Here is an 18,456-nt window from a genome sequence, read left to right as displayed (position 1 = left end):
GTTTGATACATGTTTATGGCATATTTATTATCATTTTAATATGTTATATTAAACTCTAAGTTTTTGACATATACAATTTTCACTTAATATGAAATATTATTTGCAAGACCATGGCATTTCCATTGTTATTTTAAATAATTGTTTCAAATTTCAAAAAAATTGGTCAAAATTTCAATCTTGTTTGTGTTTATTCATCAATGTGATAGGGCATAATCTACATTTGCAATTCCTTTTTATATATTGAATTTTTATAGCAATTTTGATCAATATCTTATATGAAAACTTTTGTTAACACATTAAGAAGTGTTAACCTTAAAAATTCAAATTAAAAAATAAAAATATGATGCTCATCATAATATCTTGTTTTAATATACTAATAAAATATCTTCATATGTATATTTTTAATTGATTTATAAATAAAATTATAATTAAATATGAATTTAAAAATAAATTATATATATATATATATATATATATATATATATATATATATATATATATATATATATAACAACTTTATATGCAATTTTACTTCATTATCTTTCAATATCATTACACGTATTCTTAAACTATATCATTTCCACTCATATGCGTCACAATTTGTCACGTACGTATTCTTAAACTATATCATTTCCAATCATATGCGTCACAATTTGTCACGTAACTAAATATCTTATTGAAGATATAATACTGTATTTAATTTTAAAATGAATTTTGAAATGTTTTAATATTATGTCATTTTGTTTTTTCTAATATATAAATTTAAATAAAAAAAATTTAAAATATTTTTATTAATAAATTAATTTTTTATAATAATGAATTGATTTTTTACAATTCCATGAAAGACATTGTTTGATGTTGTTTATAATTCAAACCTAAATACAAATTCAGTATGCTAAACAGTTATGTAAAGCATAGTTATCAAATTTCGTTTAATTATATATATATATATATATATATATATATATATATATATATATATATCTCGAAAATTTGAAGTTTGGTACAGCATATCAAGTCTATGTTTAGTCTTTAAATTCATTTTTTTGGAGTTTTCCTGACAACAAAACACTTTTCTTATACATTTGCGTTAAAAGTTTTCTTTAAGGACTTAAGTTAAGAATGCAGTTTTACTTGGGGTTGTATAAACTATGAATTGTTTACATTGTATTCCTCCGACAATAGATTGTAATTGTTCAAACCTGCACATGTTTCTATCAGGTCCCTCACCTCCCCGATTCAAATTGTTCAAACGTGTGTATGACCTTTTTAGGTTGCCACCAATTGATCCTTGTGAGAGGTTGCAAGCGTAAAATGTTAATCGACATCTTTCTCCCATTTCATTGGAGAACTAGAGTTCACTGGTGTTCTTCCACCTTGGAAATTTTGTATCATAACGATGTCACGAACTTTGACCTTCAAAATCTTTGTGCCAATCTCATGTGCGTAAGTAATATCAACACAGGAAACCAATTAGTATACTTATCCTCAAAATAATAGTTTCTTTCACTAAATCACTCTGTTAATACATTTTCCTCCCTAAGTTTTTAAATCAATGACTTTGTAACATACCCTGGTGACCTCACATGAAAATGCAGGGAGTTTGATTTTTTTTTACACAAATTACCCACAAGTAATTATCCAATCACTAGATAGAATGCCATTAGCATATAAAGTAATTTTCAATAAAAGACAGTAAGACGCATAACCCTTAACAACCGTTGTTGTAGTATATTAAAGAAAAGGTGTGATGAACCTTGCATCCATTTCATGACCTCTTAACCAGATTAATGAATCACATACTTGACATTATTATTATCACATTAGATAAGGAATCAACATCATAATGGAATCCACATCATATCATTGAACACCTATATACCTTTGAAACCTCATAGGGTTAAAACCAGCAAACGTTTCATTTTATTATTAAATGCTTGTGAGGGTGTTCACGCCTCACTCAATGGCTTATAATGGAGTCCATCCCTTATCTATTGTTATAAAATATTACAATGAAATATCAATTAAAATACAAAATACCTAGCTAAAATACACTACAATGATCATGAAACCATTTACCCACAAATGACCACTCTTTATATGCTTCTGGCATGATTGTCCCATCAGTGGACCATCTTGCAGCTCGTACTCATCAACATGAACAATTATTTATTATCTGTCACAATGTTAAACATAATTGTCTTTTTCACAAATCACCATCATTTCATGTCATTGATGTCATCAACAATCTTTGGTAACATGATTAGATAAGTATTAATCAATCAATAATTATTTTTTGAAAGCAGTTTTTTAACATCTATTCATGTTTATACATGAGATGTAATTACAATATCACAACATGCTTCTTGTTACAACATTATGCATGTATAAACAAATAATTATCAAGCATGTCAAAACAATTACCCCATTACTATGATCATTCTCACACCAGCACACATTCATATCCAAAAGAAACCACTGTAACCATCCATTTCACTTAAAGGATACTAGAAACTTATCTTTGTTTTTCATGCATGTAACAAGATAAAAACTTATTCGAAGAGGGATAGCCTTTTAACTTCTTCTTTGTGCATGTAAGTAAGTAATCTTTCTAATACAGTGGATGTTCCCTTCTAATGCATGCAATTGTAAGTCCCTTTTCGAAAAAAAATCTTTCCGAGATAGATCTATTTACAAAATCTATTGTATTCACAAAGACATGCATTGTTCTAAGCTAGAACCAATGTGTTAGTTATTATTTCTTGCATGCAGATACATGTATTTTACAAAGGAAAGATGGTACATTTATTCCAAGTAACTACTTGTTTTACTTTCCATAATTCTTACTCTTTTCTGCACAAAATTCATATTTCTCTTTAAAAGATCTAACAAAATAGTTCTAAAAATCCATGTTTCTCCTTAAAATATCTAACACAATAGTTATACCTTCATACATGTAATCAACTATGGTAATCAACTATTGTTTCTATGCTTCTGCATATGTGAATATTGTATGCACAAGTTCTCATGCATTTCTTTTCAAGAAAGTATCATAATCAAAGTTAGCATGCATTTGTTTTCATCAAAGTATCATAATCAGCCTATCCTCTGGGAATAAGAACTAGGATAACAATAATGTTAACCTTTTATGCAATAAACCATGCAATTAAATCAAAATATCGAATTTACAACACACGAGTCATTTATCTTTTTACCCATCGAAAGAGGTAACTTTTCCAAACTCTTGCAAAGGAATAAATGCAATTAACTTATCTTTTATTCAACAAATAATTATCTTATAAACACATAAGGTAGTTATTAGAACCACATGTTTCAAGAGGAAATCCCATTTTCCAAGAAAATAATTACATTAACTTTTCTCTTTTATTTTTCACCACCCATGAAATTATTTCACAAGTTACCCTCTTTAATCTATATTCGCTTCCAAGAAAATAACTTGGATAAGAAAAGAGCATACATCCTATCTTTTCTTACATAAAAGGCATTTACATTGTTATATAAATACAAGGAAGATTACCAATATTTTAATTCTGCAAATATATTTGTAATAACAATATTTTTCTATATATAGTAGTAACAATCTTTATCTACATGTAGTGATATATTTTCTTTACCAAGAAAGATATATAAAAATCAATCTTTATCTACATGTTGTAATATATTTTCTTTACTAAGAAAACTAGTGTGAGTTTTGTGTAACCAAAAAATCCAGATCATTTTCACGTAATTTCCATTTCAACAAATCACAAATCTACTTACTTTTTAACACACAAGATTCACATATAATATATGTAATAAAATATGTGCAAGAATATTCATATTGCATCTTTTATTTTCAATAAACATAATGTAAATAAAATACATATCTATCTTAACCGCAATACCCATGAACTGGAAAACGGTTTGGTCTCAACGAAGGGTAGGTAAAATGAAGCCGATTGAGAAACTCTATGTGTATATTATTTCTGCTTGAGCCTTTTAATTGATATCCTTGGAAATACAAAATATACCCATGTCTACTTTGAGACTCGTTGCTTCTTCGGAGGTGCTTCTTCTTCCAGGTGCCATGCAGTGGGCTCTGAGTTCGACTAGATTTAGAAAGAAGAGCTTCGAGAGTTGAAATTCAAAATGTGTGTTGATCCACAGTTCGAGTTACTGCGTGGGTTGGAACTGTTACAACCTGGGTCATGGTTGGGCTAGGTCCAACTCGCTCGCCATCCAAAAACAATTCCAAAAAACAATGCACCACTGGTAAGTAAAAGGAAAGGACAATTATCAAGAACTGAACCCTCACTAAATTATAATAGAGTTGCGATGTAAGAAAGGATAAGTAGATTTTATCAAGTTCATACTATTATTCCTTTAATAGATTATTTCATTCTATATTATTATAGTTATAATAATCAATAATATTGATTAGTATTATTCCAATAAATTATAATAATAATCATCTCCATTATAAGTATTATTATATTAGAACTTAAATATATTATTGATTATTAAGAGTGACAATTCTTGATCATATGAATGGGGGGAGGGAGGGAAAAGGGGAAAGATAGAGAGAGGGCAAGAGGAAAAGATAGAGGAAGAGAAGTAGGTGGGAGAGAGAGGGGGAGAGAGGAAATAAGAAAGATAAGAGGGGAGAGAGAGGAAGAGAAGCAAGTGGGAGAGAGAGGGGGAGAGAGGAAATAAGAAAGATAAGAGGGGAGAGAGAGGAAGAGAGAGGGAGGGGAAGAGAGATGGAGCTGGAGGGGGAGACAGAGGGAGGGATGAACAAATAGATAGAGAGAGAGAGGGAGTGACAAACGAGAGATGGAGCAAGAGTGAGGAAGAGAGAAGAGAAGGAGGGAAGAAAGAGAAAAAAATGAGGAGAGAGGGATGGAGATAAGAGGAAGAGAGATAGAGAGAGAGGCACATGGATGGGGGTTGGAGAGAGAGGAGAGGCAGAAGGGGAGAGGGAGGGAGATAGTGATAGAGCTTGAGAAAGAGAGAGATATGGGGGAGAGAGAGAGAGAGAAAGGAAGGAAGAGAAAGAGAGGATGGAAGAGAGAGGATGGAGTGAGGGAGAGAAAGTAAATAAGGGAGAGAGGATGAGAGGGAGAGGTGTTTGGATTTGGAAGGGGATATAGTGGCAAAGTTGGAGGGCTAAGAGGGGGAGAGTGTGTTGGGTGGGGGCTGCGGTCAAAGTAGGGCTACTAGAATACATGGATTCATTTCATTGTATTCACTACTTCTCTAGGTAAGTATTCTGGATATTATGTGTATCCATCTTAGTATTACAATTTTTTTATGCACATGACAATGAGGATTTAAATTGCACCACTTGACAAACAGGTCATTGTGGTGGGGTAAAAGGATGGCATGAGAGAAAGGGATAGAGAGGATATGAGAGAGCTGGGGAGAGATGGAGGTAGAGAGAGATGGATTTGGAGGGGAGAGAGAGAAAGGGAAGAAGAAATAAATAGAGAGAGAAATGTGGAGAGAGAGAGGGTGTGGCAAGGGAGAGATGGAGAGAGAGAGAGGGAAAGAGTGGAGTGGGACGAAAGAGAGAGATAAGGGGAAAGAGAGGGAGATAAAGGGAAGAAAGAGAGAGGGAATAGAAGAGGGAGGGAGAAAGAGATAGATAGATGCGGAGAGATAGTGTGTATATTTTGGGGTGAGATAGAGAGACAAACAAGAGAGATAGAGGGAGAGAGAGATATATATGGAGGCGAGAGAGAGGGCAGAAGAGAGAGATAGAGAGTGGGAGGGATATATATATATATATATATCGAGAGAGAGAGAGAGAGAGAGAGAGAGAGAGAGAGAGAGAGAGAGATAACATGTGTGTTTGGGGGGTGAGATAGAGAGGAAAAAAGGAGAGATGAATGGATATATAGATATAGATGGAATGTAGAGAAAGGAAGTAAGAGATAGACATAGGGAGGGAAGGAGAAACAGAGAAAAAGAGAGAGATATGGGAGAAAGAGGTAGGGGAGAGACAATGTTATTCATTGAAATAAATGCATTGATTTTAATGTAAATGCTGATTCATAATCCTATTTGATTAATTACACTAGATGCACTGATTTCGATGCAAATGTTGAGTTCTAGTCCTATTTAATTGGTTATACTAGATGCATTGATTTTAATGTAGATGATTTCAAATCCTATTTGATTTATTGCACTAGTTGCATTGATTTCATTGTAGATGTTGACTTTTAATTCTATTTGAATGCCTGCATTAGATGCATTAATTTTAGTAGATGTCGATTTCCAATTTAATGTAACTAAATGAATTACGTACATTAATTTCAAATTAATTAGACTAGTAGTGTGCATGATTTCAATATAAGCACAAAAAAATTATTGAGGACGTGCATTGATTTTTGTATTACAATAATTCAACCAAAAATAAAATACTTGAATTCTCATCTTAAATAAAACTTTAACTTAGCTGAAATGTTTGCTTCTTGAAAGTGTAAAATATTTGTAGTTGAGTACAATATTATTAATCCCTTTTTCCATCATTCAATATTGTTAGTCACTTTATATTCAAGCGGTGTAATAGAAAATATCTACTATTGAATCTTACTTGGGGCTTAACACTCAATAAGTCACAATGGTTGATTTTGGAGAAAGCTACTATTAAAATTAGGGAGCAAGAGAGACAAGATATGATGCTCACTACAATAGGTTGAGTTAAATATTTGATTGCTCTATGATTTCAACCACCATTTTCATATGATCGATATGAAAAGATGGCAAAACTAACACGTCACAAAAAGAATACTAGAAAAAAATTAGTTTGAGATTTCTTACAATGAAAACTATTTGATATTAACTACATTTATTCACATTTTATATCATTGTCACTTTGTATTCATTATTTATATTTCATTATTTTTCACCATTCCATGTTTTTATCATCTTAGGTAACTCAACAAATTTAAAATTAAAATGGACAAATTAATCTTTGAGATATTTAGCATATTTAAATTATTAGAATAATAAGATGTTCAACAATTTTTGCATCGCTGCACACAATTGAAACCATCGTAAATCTATTTTAACCCTACCTGTCGAGAGGGCTTAATTTCTTGAGGTGCAAACCTTTCCTCAAATTTTGAACTCCTCAAATTCTAAACTCAAAATTTGATCCCTCAATGCTTGATATATTTGAGTTTAAGATAAATCTAATTAGCATTAATTACAAGTAAATATTATCTTTTTGTCTTATATTAATTGATAATCATGTATTGTTTAATATTAAATTATTTAATATTGTTTTCATAATTAATATATTTTAAATATAATAAATTAGAAAACAATAATTTTGAATTATATATAAAAATAAAATTTTCCTTTTTTAATATTTTGCTGTGAGATATTACCGCATATAAAAATGAAATAAAAAATCGTGGAAATGTTGTAATTATTATGGTAAAGGGATGCGAAGGAGGCACCATGGAACTAGTTCATTTTTAATTTTTAATTTTTTGTCTTTAATGAAAAGATTAATGTTAAATGTGATGTAACTTTCATACCAGGCAATACATTTAAGTGTATTTTATATTTGACTTGTTAATTAATCTTGCCCGTTGAATCTCATGTTATACTCACCCAACATATGCTTAATATTCAACAGAGGTATTTCCTCAGAGTACAAGTCGTACTAACTAATTAGCCACCGCGAAAATCTCGTATCTCGCCACGAGTCACAGTAAGTGGCGGCGATAGGTACACGGCGGAGACAACGTTCCGAAGTTTCATGAATTAAGGAGAGGTGTACCCTGCTACAGCCATGGTGATTATGACATAAAATTACTCGTGTGACTGATTCACCCATTCGGCAGTCGGGACTCGGGGGGTAAGCTACTGCTTGGAAACTAATTGGCCAATTACGTGAGCGTGATGCCCACCAACGTTGTTATCGGATGGATGGTTTTGCCGGGAACGTTGCACGGCTGGGAAGAGACGTATTCACCATCGAACAATTTTTGGTGGAAAGTTCATCGAGTTCAAGCAAAATATCTTCAGTCAATGTTCCTGATGCGACCATTTCAAATTTGAGATAGTCAAATTCATCAAGTCTATCCTGCTTGCTGTTGCAAATGGGTTTCCTGTGTCATATCGATACACACAGTATTCCACTTTGATCTGCCTTATATAATGGTATTTGGCGTATGGCAATATACATATTGGGATTTCTGTGGCAGCTAATTGAACATTTTGCTTACAATTACAAAGGTTAAGCTGTTATTAAAGTCGTTAACTTGCCCAACCTCTCTTCACTGGTAAAATTGTTATTAAGGTTAAATTGTTCTCACGTGAAAATCTACATCACCTGTGTTCAGTACTACGAAGGATGAGGCTGTTCCCTTCATCCTCGACAACTTCGAGCTGCCCACATTTGCAGGAAGATTTGACAAAGGCCTCCAGATACGAAAATATACCACTTGCGGCTATGTGGCAAGATATTCAAGGAGCAAACTCGTGGAATGGGTTATTAGATCCCATTAATCCAGTATTGAAAACTGAGATTCTCAGATATGGTGATTTTGCAGAGCTGTGCTATGATGCGTTTGATATTAAACTTTCCACGAATGATCTAGGTGGGTGTAAATACAGCATTGATAAATTGTTTGAGAGTTGTGAAAGGCCTACTCATTCCGGAGCTTCCTGTAGCGCCGGCTACGAAGTGACCAAGTATTTGTACACGGAAACTGATGCACTAAGGAGGCCGGTAGAGCAATCTGTTTGGATTGGCTTCATTGCAGTCTGCACAGACGCTGAAGAGATACGAAAACTAGGGAGGCGAGATATTGTAGTAGCCTGGAGAGGAACTGAAACACGCCAAGAATGGATACAGGATGCTAGAGATATTTTAGTTCCTGCTCGATTATCTTTTAGTCGTTTCAAGCACAACGTTGTCAAAACCGGATTTCCAACTACACCTCGTTTGAGGAACAAAGTCATGGGACACCGATTATCAAGTACAGCTAGTTTAAGCGATAAGGGTGTCCGAGTAGAGAAAGGATTTTTAAGCTGCTACATCTCTAAAGGAGAAGATTCAAGATGTGCCAGAGATACTGTTATTTCTGAGATTCTTGTTGAAATCTAATTTCAACTCCGTGCGTACCTCACCCAAAACCGCCAAAGCAAAACCAAAAACCCGCTTAACGATCTCGGACCGCCTTCCTGTAGAGAGTGGTTTCCGTACACAAGGGCCCGAGAAAATTTTGTGCAGACGCGTGGCTCTCAGCATACGTAAGCAGAAGTCACTTTCTCGGGCGTTAAAGTTCGGCTGCAAACTGCCTCCCGATATTGATCTCCGCCGTCCGATCTGCTCCGGCGCTCTCCACCGTTGATTGTCCAAACCTGCATACGGGCAACATTAAACATTTACGTGGAGTAAAAAAAACAAGTCTGGTTGACCGCCACTCCTGTCTGCAAAAGAGTCAAATCAAATTTAAGAAAGTGGGTAAGCCATTTAAGTTTTTCTTATACGGCATGTATTGTTTTGCTTTGGTATACACGTTATGTGTTATATTTTAATGTATGGCATACACATTGAAAAATGTCAAGCCTTTTATTGTGTTGACCATATTTTTTGTAAAATGAGAGCGCGCGGAGGTTGTATAAAGAACAAGGGAAATGAACGCACAGTAGTGCGAGTAAAAAGAACAGGGGAGCAGCAGATAGTTATTATTATTATTGACCATTTGAAGAATGAGGTAGCAGCGAAAAAAAAAACAATGTAGATGCACAGCAGTGCATAGTTCAGTGTTAATTTTTGCAAGGATGAATGCACATCAGCGCGAATAGAGAAAGAGGAGGAGCAGATGAAGAAATGTATTACTTAGCAGTGCGTAGAGTGAGTAAAGTTTTTTTAATATATTGGATATGCATTGAAATGCAGTAGAAAAAGAACAAACTGTTTTTTTTTAAATGGTGAATGTAATGAAATTTTTACTGTGTATGTAAAAATTTGTTTTACAACAGTAATGTAAAAATGGGTTTTACTGCAGTAAACCCATCACAGTAAATTCTCAGGAGGAGACATAGTAGTGTTTTGTTGGATGAATTTTTGTGGTGAATCCCTCTCAGCAAAGAGGATGAAGTTTGTTTCAGGCTTTATATTTTAATGAATAGAAAAGTTTTTATGGCTGTGTAATACTCTGTTCTGAGAATTTTATTTAAAAGCTTCCCTGTGCATAAAGATCCTGAGGTAGAAGGAAACAGAGCATTGTCTCTGTGTGTGCTTAAATTGTTGGTTTTTGGTATTTTCCCATGAAAAATACCCAACAGTGGTATCAGAGCTAGTCCAGGCTCTTTGAAGGCTCAAAGATGCTGAAGGAACGTATTGTTGCAGCAGTCAAACTTCTCCAGCAGTGTGAAATTTCAGCCAAAGGGATTCAGGTATTTCTCAAGTTTTTGAGTTGCTGTTGAAGAAACTGTGAGTCATTTTAAAAACACAGTCAGGGATTTTAAAAATAGTTAAGAATGGCAAAGTCAAGGAAGAAGGTGTCTAAATCCCCTAAGGTTGTGTCTCCCTCTTCTATTAAAATAGAAGACAATCTATTTGAAAGAATTCTAGTTGAGGCTTCAAAGTTTAATGGAAATTTTGATATGTGGGAAATAAAAATGAGGGCTGTCTTACAGTCTCAAGGGATTGAAATCTGGGAATCAATGATGGATGATAGTAAGAAGGATAATGAATCCCAAGGAGTATAATGCACAAGCAGCAAAAATAATCTTAGATGGACTGCCTGATTCTGTAAAGAAGAATTTAGGAAAATATTCATCAGCAAAGGAGATATGGGACATACTTCATGACCTTCATGCAAAGGGAGCACTGATCATGACCATCAGTGAAGAAGAAAATTCTGAACCCATCATAGAAGCTGAGAATGAGAAGGTTGACCTCATCAAGCTTCAAGTAAAAGAAAGGGATGAAGAGCTCGTCAAGCTTAAGAAGGAGCTTGATCAATGCAAGAGGAAACATCATGAAGAAGTCATATCCATGAAAAATCAGCTGAACAAAGCAAAGAAGCAGGAAGATGCCTTGACAAGTCAACTTGAACAAAGCCACATAAGAGTGAATGAGCTTATGGAAGAGATTGGACAGTTCAAGGTAGAGGTCTCCTCCCTTAAGTCTGAACTATAAGAAGCCAGAAAGCAGGCACAAGGAGCTGAAAAGAAAATGGAGAGCAGTCAAGAAGAAATCTCCAAAATGAAGACAGATATTATCTCCTTCAAAATAGTAGCAGCTGAAGCTACTCGTAGCAAGGAAGAAACTGAGGGACAACTAGCAAAGAAAAATAATGTATGTGAAAAGTTGGAAGAAGAGATTGTCCTCCTCAGGAAGAAGGTTGAAGGGATGAACAAAATCATGAAGAGCTCTCAGGCCTTGGATGACATGCTCAGCTATCACAGATCTCCATCTGATAAATCAGGACTCGGGTATGTAGGTGAACCCTCAAACAAAAATGAAGATGCTTTAAGCAAAGGAGATGTGAAGAAGCCAGAAAGAAATGGTGATGCTCCTAGTTCCAGCAAAGGCAAGGAGAAAAATGAAGGCTGCAATAGAAGAAATCCTACTCCAAGTAGAAAACCAACTCCAAGAAGAAATGTAGCTGATGTCAAAGAGGCAAGATGCAATGGTTATCATCAAAGGATCTCAAGGCAGCAAGGCTTCAGAAGTGCATCAAGGAAACCTCCATCTCACAGGTACCAAAGTTCATTTTATGGTTATTGTTATGCTTGTTCAAACTTTGGTCATATGGCAAAAGACTGTAGAGCATTTCATGGAGATAGATGTTGTGGTCCCCGACAATCTCCAAGAAATAATTTCACAAGAAGAAATCATGAATTCTTATTCATGAATAAAGTTGAATGCTTCAAGTGTCATAACATTGGGCATATGGCACGAGATTGTAACTTGACATGGGCTCTTACACAAGCTAGACCCATGCAAAAGAAGAAAGTTACACAAGTATGGAGAAGGAAGGAAAGGCAATCTGAAAACCCCTTGAACTCCCCAGTGGATCTAAATTTGTTTTGAGAAGAGTCTGCCAAAAGAAGACAAGCACACATTAAAGGGGAGCTTGTAATTTTTGTTGCTGAACTGTCTTAACAGTCATTCTTTAATGAAGACTTCTTTTTATAAAGGAAAGACATGAAATCAAATCTGCCATAAGAGCAGAGAAGAAAAGGGGACAACGCTCAAATGAAAAGTGCTGCAGCACAATAAGAAGTATGCAAAGCAAGAAGACCCTCACAGCAGTGGGAAGATAGAACATAAAACAACAGTTTTGAATTTTTTTTGGAGCACATGGATTAGAATGAACAGCAGTTTGAATTTTTTTTTGTGGTGCACATGCATTGAAATGCATAGCAATGGAATGTAGTTTCCTTCTATGTAATGTGAGAGAACATACTCACAGCAGAGTGAGTACAATACACAACAGTAAAAAAATGTAATGTTTTTCTTCATATGCAATGCAGCATGCAAAGAAATGCATAAATAAAAACAGGGACAGCAGATTTTTAATGCACATGGGTGAATGATAATGTGTGGCAGCAGAAAAATGAAAGGAACTGCACAGCAGTGCATTGTGTAAAAAAATGAATGAAGACTAAGATTGTGTGAAGCAAGGGTGTAAAAAGAAAAGGCAGCAGCCCGTGTTAATTTTTTTTGTTGTGTGGAGAATGCAGTGCAAAACAGCGTGAGGATGATTTCTCTCTATGTGCAAGTAATGGAGAGTAAAGAGTTAGTGTATGGGCACACAGCAGTATGATGAAACAAAAGGCAGCCACAGTGCAAATTGCAGAGGCAACGTAGCAGCAAATAAAAACCCAGGGATGACAGTCTATGGTTATGGGTGTGGACAGCAGTGCTTAAGAAAAGGCAGCAGCATGATGGCAAGAATGAGAAGCACAGTAGTGCGAAGAAAATGAAACCAGAACTAAGAGAGAATGAAGAAATGTGTTTTTACACAAAAATGCAAATAAGAAAATGCAGCAGCAAGAAGTTATGGACAGCAGCACAGATGTAAAATAAATTTTTTACAGCAGCAAATGTAAGTGCAGTGAGTGTGTTGTTTGCATCTGAAATGCAAGTAAGACACAGCAGAAGTACGATTGTAATTAATGAAGGGGAGAACGTAGCAGCATGAAGAAAAGTTTTCCCATTGAGAAGAAGGAAAGCACGCATTAGTGCACAAGTAAAGAATTCTCACACAACAGTGTGAATGTGAGAAAGGAAAGGCACAACAATGCACATGTAAGAATTTTTTCTATTATTAATGCACAACAATGCAGAGTTTGCAAAGAAATGTAAGTAAAGTGCAGCAACACAACATCAAGCGTAGACACAGCAGTGTGGGGTAGACGCAACAAAGAAGATGGCACAACAGTGCAACAAAGAATATGCAGCAGCATAAAAGAACAATGTAATGAGTATGCACGACAGTGAAATGAATGTTTTGTTTTGAAACTGCATCTAAAGCAGTGTTTGGCAGTAATCCCTCTGTGAGAGGAAGTGAAGTTCTTAGTGAATCCCTCTATTAAAGAGGAAGGTGCTTTTCAGCACAATGTCATGGTAAATCCCTCTGTCAAGAGGAAGATGCTTTTTAGCATACACATGGTAAATCCCTCTATCAAGAGGATGATGCTTTTCAGCATAGTCACAGGTGAATCCCTCTGTCAAGAGGAAGGTGCTCTTCAACACATTGTTATGGTGAATCCCTCTGTCATGAGGAAGGTGTTCTTAAGCATAGTTTCAGGTTAATCCCTCTATTAAGAGGAAGACTATTTTGTTGTTTGTGGAACTGCATCAGAAGCAGTTGGTGAAGCCCTCTATGTGAGGAAGTGTTTGGGTATGTTTGAACGCCCAGCAGTTGAAATTAAAGGGGAGTGTTGAAATCTAATTCCAACTCCGTGCGTACCTCACCCAAAACCGCCAAAGCGAAACCGGAAACCCGCTTAACGATCTCAGACCGCCTTCCTGCAGAGAGTGGTTTCCGTACACAAGGGCCCGAGAAAATTTTGTGCAGACGCGTGGCTCTCAGCATACGTAAGCAGAAGTCACTTTCTCGGGCATTAAAGTTCAGCTGCAAACTGCCTCCCAATATTGATCTTCGCCGTCTGATCTGCTCCGACGCTCTCCACCGTCGATTGTCCAAACCTTCATATGAGCAACATTAAACATTTACATGGAGTAAAAAAAACAAGTCTGGTTGACTGCCACTCCTGTCTGCAAAAGAGTCAAATCAAATTTAAGAAAGTGGGTAAGCCATTTAAGTTTTTCCTATACGGCATGTATTGTTTTGCTTTGGTATACACGTTATGTGTTATATTTTAATGTATGGCATACACATTGAAAAATGTCAAGCCTTTTATTGTGTTGACCATATTTTTTGTAAAATGAGAGCGCGCGGAGGTTGTATAAAGAACAAGGGAAATGAACGCACAGTAGTGCGAGCAAGAAAGAACAGGGGAGCAGCATATAGTTATTATTATTATTGACCATTTGAAGAATGAGGTAGCAGCGAAAAAAAAACCAATGTAGATGCACAACAGTGCCTAGTTCAGTGTTAATTTTTGCAAGGATGAATGCACAGCAGCGCGAATAGAGAAAGAGGAGGAGCAGATGAAGAAATGTATTACTTAGCAGTACGTAGAGTGAGTAAAGTTTTTTTAATGTATTGGATATGCATTGAAATGCAGTAGAAAAAGAACGCACAGTTTTTTTTTAAATGGTGAATGTAATGAAATTTTTACTGTGTATGTAAAAATTTGTTTTACAACAGTAATGTAAAAATGGGTTTTACTGCAGTAAACCCATCACAGTAAATTCTCAGGAGGAGACAGAGTAGTGTTTTGTTGGATGAATTTTTGTGGTGAATCCCTCTCAGCAAAGAGGATGAAGTTTGTTTCAGGCTTTATATTTTAATGAATAGAAAAGTTTTTATGGCTGTGTAATACTCTGTTCTGAGAATTTTTATTAAAAGCTTCCCTGTGCATAAAGATCCTGAGGTAGAAGGGAACAGAGAATCGTCTCTGTGTGTGCTTAAATTGTTGGTTTTTGGTATTTTCCCATGAAAAATACCCAACAATTCTCAGACTGGTTGATAAATTCAAGGATGAGAGTTTGAGCGTAACTTTGACTGGACACAGCTTGGGAGCTGCCCTGGCAACGTTAAGTTCATATGACATAAAAAAAATTCTCAACTCAAACTTTCCGGAACGGCCCTTACCTGTGACTGCATTTGCATTCGCCAGTCCGCGCATAGGGAACAGAGCATTTGCCCTGCGAATGGAGGAGCTAGGAGTGAAAGTGTTGCGGTTGGTGAATAAGAGGGATGTTGTTCCCAAAGTTCCTGGATTTGTTTTCAACGAGAATTCATGGCGATGGTTAACAAAACTATTGGATTCGCTTCCCTGGACATATTTTCACGTGGGTGTAAAGATTGTTTTCGACAACAATCACATCCGCAATCTTGATCCTGCTTACGCCCACAATTTAGTCGTTTATCTTCGTCTGATTGAAGGCTATATCGGAGTGGGTAGACCTTTCAAATCTTTGGGGCGAAAAGGGCCTGCTCCACTTGCTACGGCCTATTAATTGAAGATCATCTTCACAAATCTGCACAAGAAAAGGAAAATGTAAGATGACTGACTGTAACAGAGCTTCCGTCCTTTATTATCACCATGACCTGCTTGTGAGCGAGTCAAGTGATCGGGACACAAAAGCTTGGTATAGGATAAAACTAGTTAGATGACTCTCTCCAAATTAAACCTAGTCTCTATTGTTCTGATAGCTTTTGTAAGAGACCTAACGCTTACCTAACAGATTTCTTAAGAAAGTCGATTGCATCATAGACTTAGAGATGCCTGAAATCCAGACTTAGAGATGTTAACGAACATCATTGTTGATTTGTTATTCATTAGGTTTTATGAAATTCCTAATTATATCATTTTAATGCAAGCTTGCTCACCACTCTGAAAAAATTATTGACCTTCTGCTTAAGTACAATTTATGTCATCATAGGCCACTTTATTTTTTATTTTTTAAGTAAAAAAAATTCCTTAAAAATCACATAACAAATTTTTTTACACACTATTGGAACCATCCAGTTTGATTTATCATAAAAAAATAATATTATATTTAGATGTTCTTTAATCTTTATTTGAACTCCGAAAATTTTCCCGTCGGAAGAGGTTTGGAGTGATGAACAGAACATTATACATTATAGTACCTTGGGGTTTGAAGTGGTAAGTGGCAGGTTCTCCTGCACTCAACCTTGGGTATTCATCAATTACACCTGATTACACATATTTGATTCCCAATAGAATAGCCCCATCATGAGCTATGGTGGCTCAAGTATCTATTTTATTCTTATTCCGACCTAGTATTTATAATGGTGGCTCAAGTACTTCAGGCCCCTGGTTGCGTAAAAGATAACAATTATTCTCTTTTACTTAGGGCACATCTTTTTGAAAAATGTGGAAATTTAAAGATGAATCTGTAGAAATTTTGGTTTACAGCTGTCAAACTTGAGGATTTTAAGTATAATTTCTAGATTTTGAGTGTAATAACCAGAAAAATAACTCCATAAAAATTATGACCATTAAAATTCCTCACACTTCAAAACAAGAAAAGATATTTTAAACAATTCAAAATTAATTAATTAATTATATATCTATATATATATATATATATATATATATATATATATATGTATATATATATATATATATATATATATATATATATATATATATATATATTTTATTATTAAACATGTAAAAATATTTTTTATATAATTATATAAATTAAATAATTAATAAACACACAAGTATAAATTTATAATAACCATAAAAAACTTATCTCATTTTACATTACTAAATTCTAGAAAATAAATTAAAAATTTCATTAAATTTAATATTATTATTATTATAAAATAAATTATATATAACTTAAATATATATATATATATATACATCTAAAAAAACCATATCTTTTTCAAAGTGAAAATTTAACATTAAAAAAATATTATTGATCAATATTATGATTTACCAATATAATAGTTTATTAATACCTTATAACCAAAACAATTCTAAGTTATTTTCAAAATATCCTTAAAAATAAATATATTTATAAATATTATAATAGTTTATTAATACCTTGTAACCAAAACAATTCTAAGTTATTTTCAAAAAACCTTAAAAAAATAAACACATTTATCAATATAATTAAAATAATTCGTTTCCCAATCATAATTTTGTTCTTGTAAATTTATTTCTCCTTGAAGTAATACAAACCACAATTAATTTCATTTTTTATAGATAGAAAATAAAAATTGAAGAAACCACTCACACCATAGCACTTTTAACCAATTAAAAAGAGTAATTCAATTAGTCTTGAGGATGAGTAATTCAATCACTATATATTTTTTTGGTCACCACCATTTTTTTTCGTTTGCCCATGTCTAAACGTATGAAGCATTATCATTCATCATATTTTTACATTATGATTCATAATTAAAAATAAAAATAAAAATTTTAACTTTTATCTGTGTATGCAATCATGAAGTAAAAAATTTCACAACTAATTTCAACTTTTAAGGACAGAGAATAAAAGATAATGAAACCACTGTTACCCAGCATTTTTAAGAAATAAAAAAGAATAATTCAATTAGTTTTGGAAATGATCTCAATTTTTTAGTTAACTAATTTTTCAGCGTTTTCTCACATTGGTGGCTTATTACTCTTGCAGATTCATTTTTTCTCTTCTTTGTCTTTCTCTAGACCACCATGAAATCCAGCATTTGAACCCCAAGAATGGACTATGAGGAACTCAAGTCAAATTGATTGCTTCAATGATAGTCCTTATACAGAATCCTAGCCTCATGATTTGGAATGTTGTTTACATCTTTTGCATGCCATTTTGTTGCAAGGGAAATTAGTCGTGGGTCATCTAGATCTATATCTTCTAGTGTGCCTTTCAGCTTCTTATGAAGAAGTGCTAATCATTTCCTGTTGTAATGTATTTTTTTGGGGTTCTTCAAGAGACTTTTTCACGTTTCCTATAGGGTTATGGGATTCACCATATGTTTATCGCATGCCTAATTGAATGTTGACTTGTTTTGGAGCATCTGATATAAAGGAGAGATACTCGATCCTATTTTCATATCTAAAAATCTACTCAAGATTTGAGGTACCCTAGGTACTCAAATAATTTCTTCTTTGGGGGGACTCTTACCATATAAACTAGATGTTTTTGGGAAGTATTTTCTTCAAATCATTCCTTGTTATTCATTGAATGGTCCCTAAGAAGATACCCATATTCATGATAGTGTATGCATTTGAAGGGGACTTGTTCGTTATCTTGAGACTCACTCCAAACATTATCCTGATAATGAATATCGATGGAGATTGGAGGAGGAT

General features: G+C 34.3%; 2 protein-coding genes across 2 annotated transcripts; both read left to right on the top strand.

Moving 5' to 3' along the window:
* The first annotated feature begins 8,368 nt into the window (after positions 1-8,368).
* LOC149143131 (phospholipase A1-Igamma3, chloroplastic-like) lies at positions 8,369-9,124 on the top strand. Its single transcript, XM_089451694.1, has one exon. The coding sequence runs from the start codon at positions 8,369-8,371 to the stop codon at positions 9,122-9,124; it is 756 nt and encodes a 251-aa protein (XP_089307820.1).
* Positions 9,125-15,322: 6,198 nt separating this feature from the next.
* On the top strand, positions 15,323-15,631 carry LOC149143130 (phospholipase A1-Igamma2, chloroplastic-like). The gene has a single exon (XM_089451693.1). It carries the CDS (start codon positions 15,323-15,325, stop codon positions 15,629-15,631), a length of 309 nt encoding a protein of 102 aa, XP_089307819.1.
* Positions 15,632-18,456: the final 2,825 nt, after the last annotated feature.

Source organism: Pinus tabuliformis, chromosome X (genome assembly GCF_031772625.1).
Source record: "Pinus tabuliformis cultivar Carrire ecotype Pingquan chromosome X, CPIR1, whole genome shotgun sequence".
Lineage (NCBI taxonomy): Eukaryota > Viridiplantae > Streptophyta > Pinopsida > Pinales > Pinaceae > Pinus > Pinus tabuliformis.
This window is presented reverse-complemented; position numbering and strand designations above follow the sequence as displayed.

Excerpts from the sequence above, each read along its gene's own strand:
- LOC149143131 (XM_089451694.1), top strand. The coding sequence starts at position 8,369 with ATGAGGCTGTTCCCTTCATCCTCGACAACTTCGAGCTGCCCACATTTG.
- LOC149143130 (XM_089451693.1), top strand. The coding sequence starts at position 15,323 with ATGGAGGAGCTAGGAGTGAAAGTGTTGCGGTTGGTGAATAAGAGGGAT.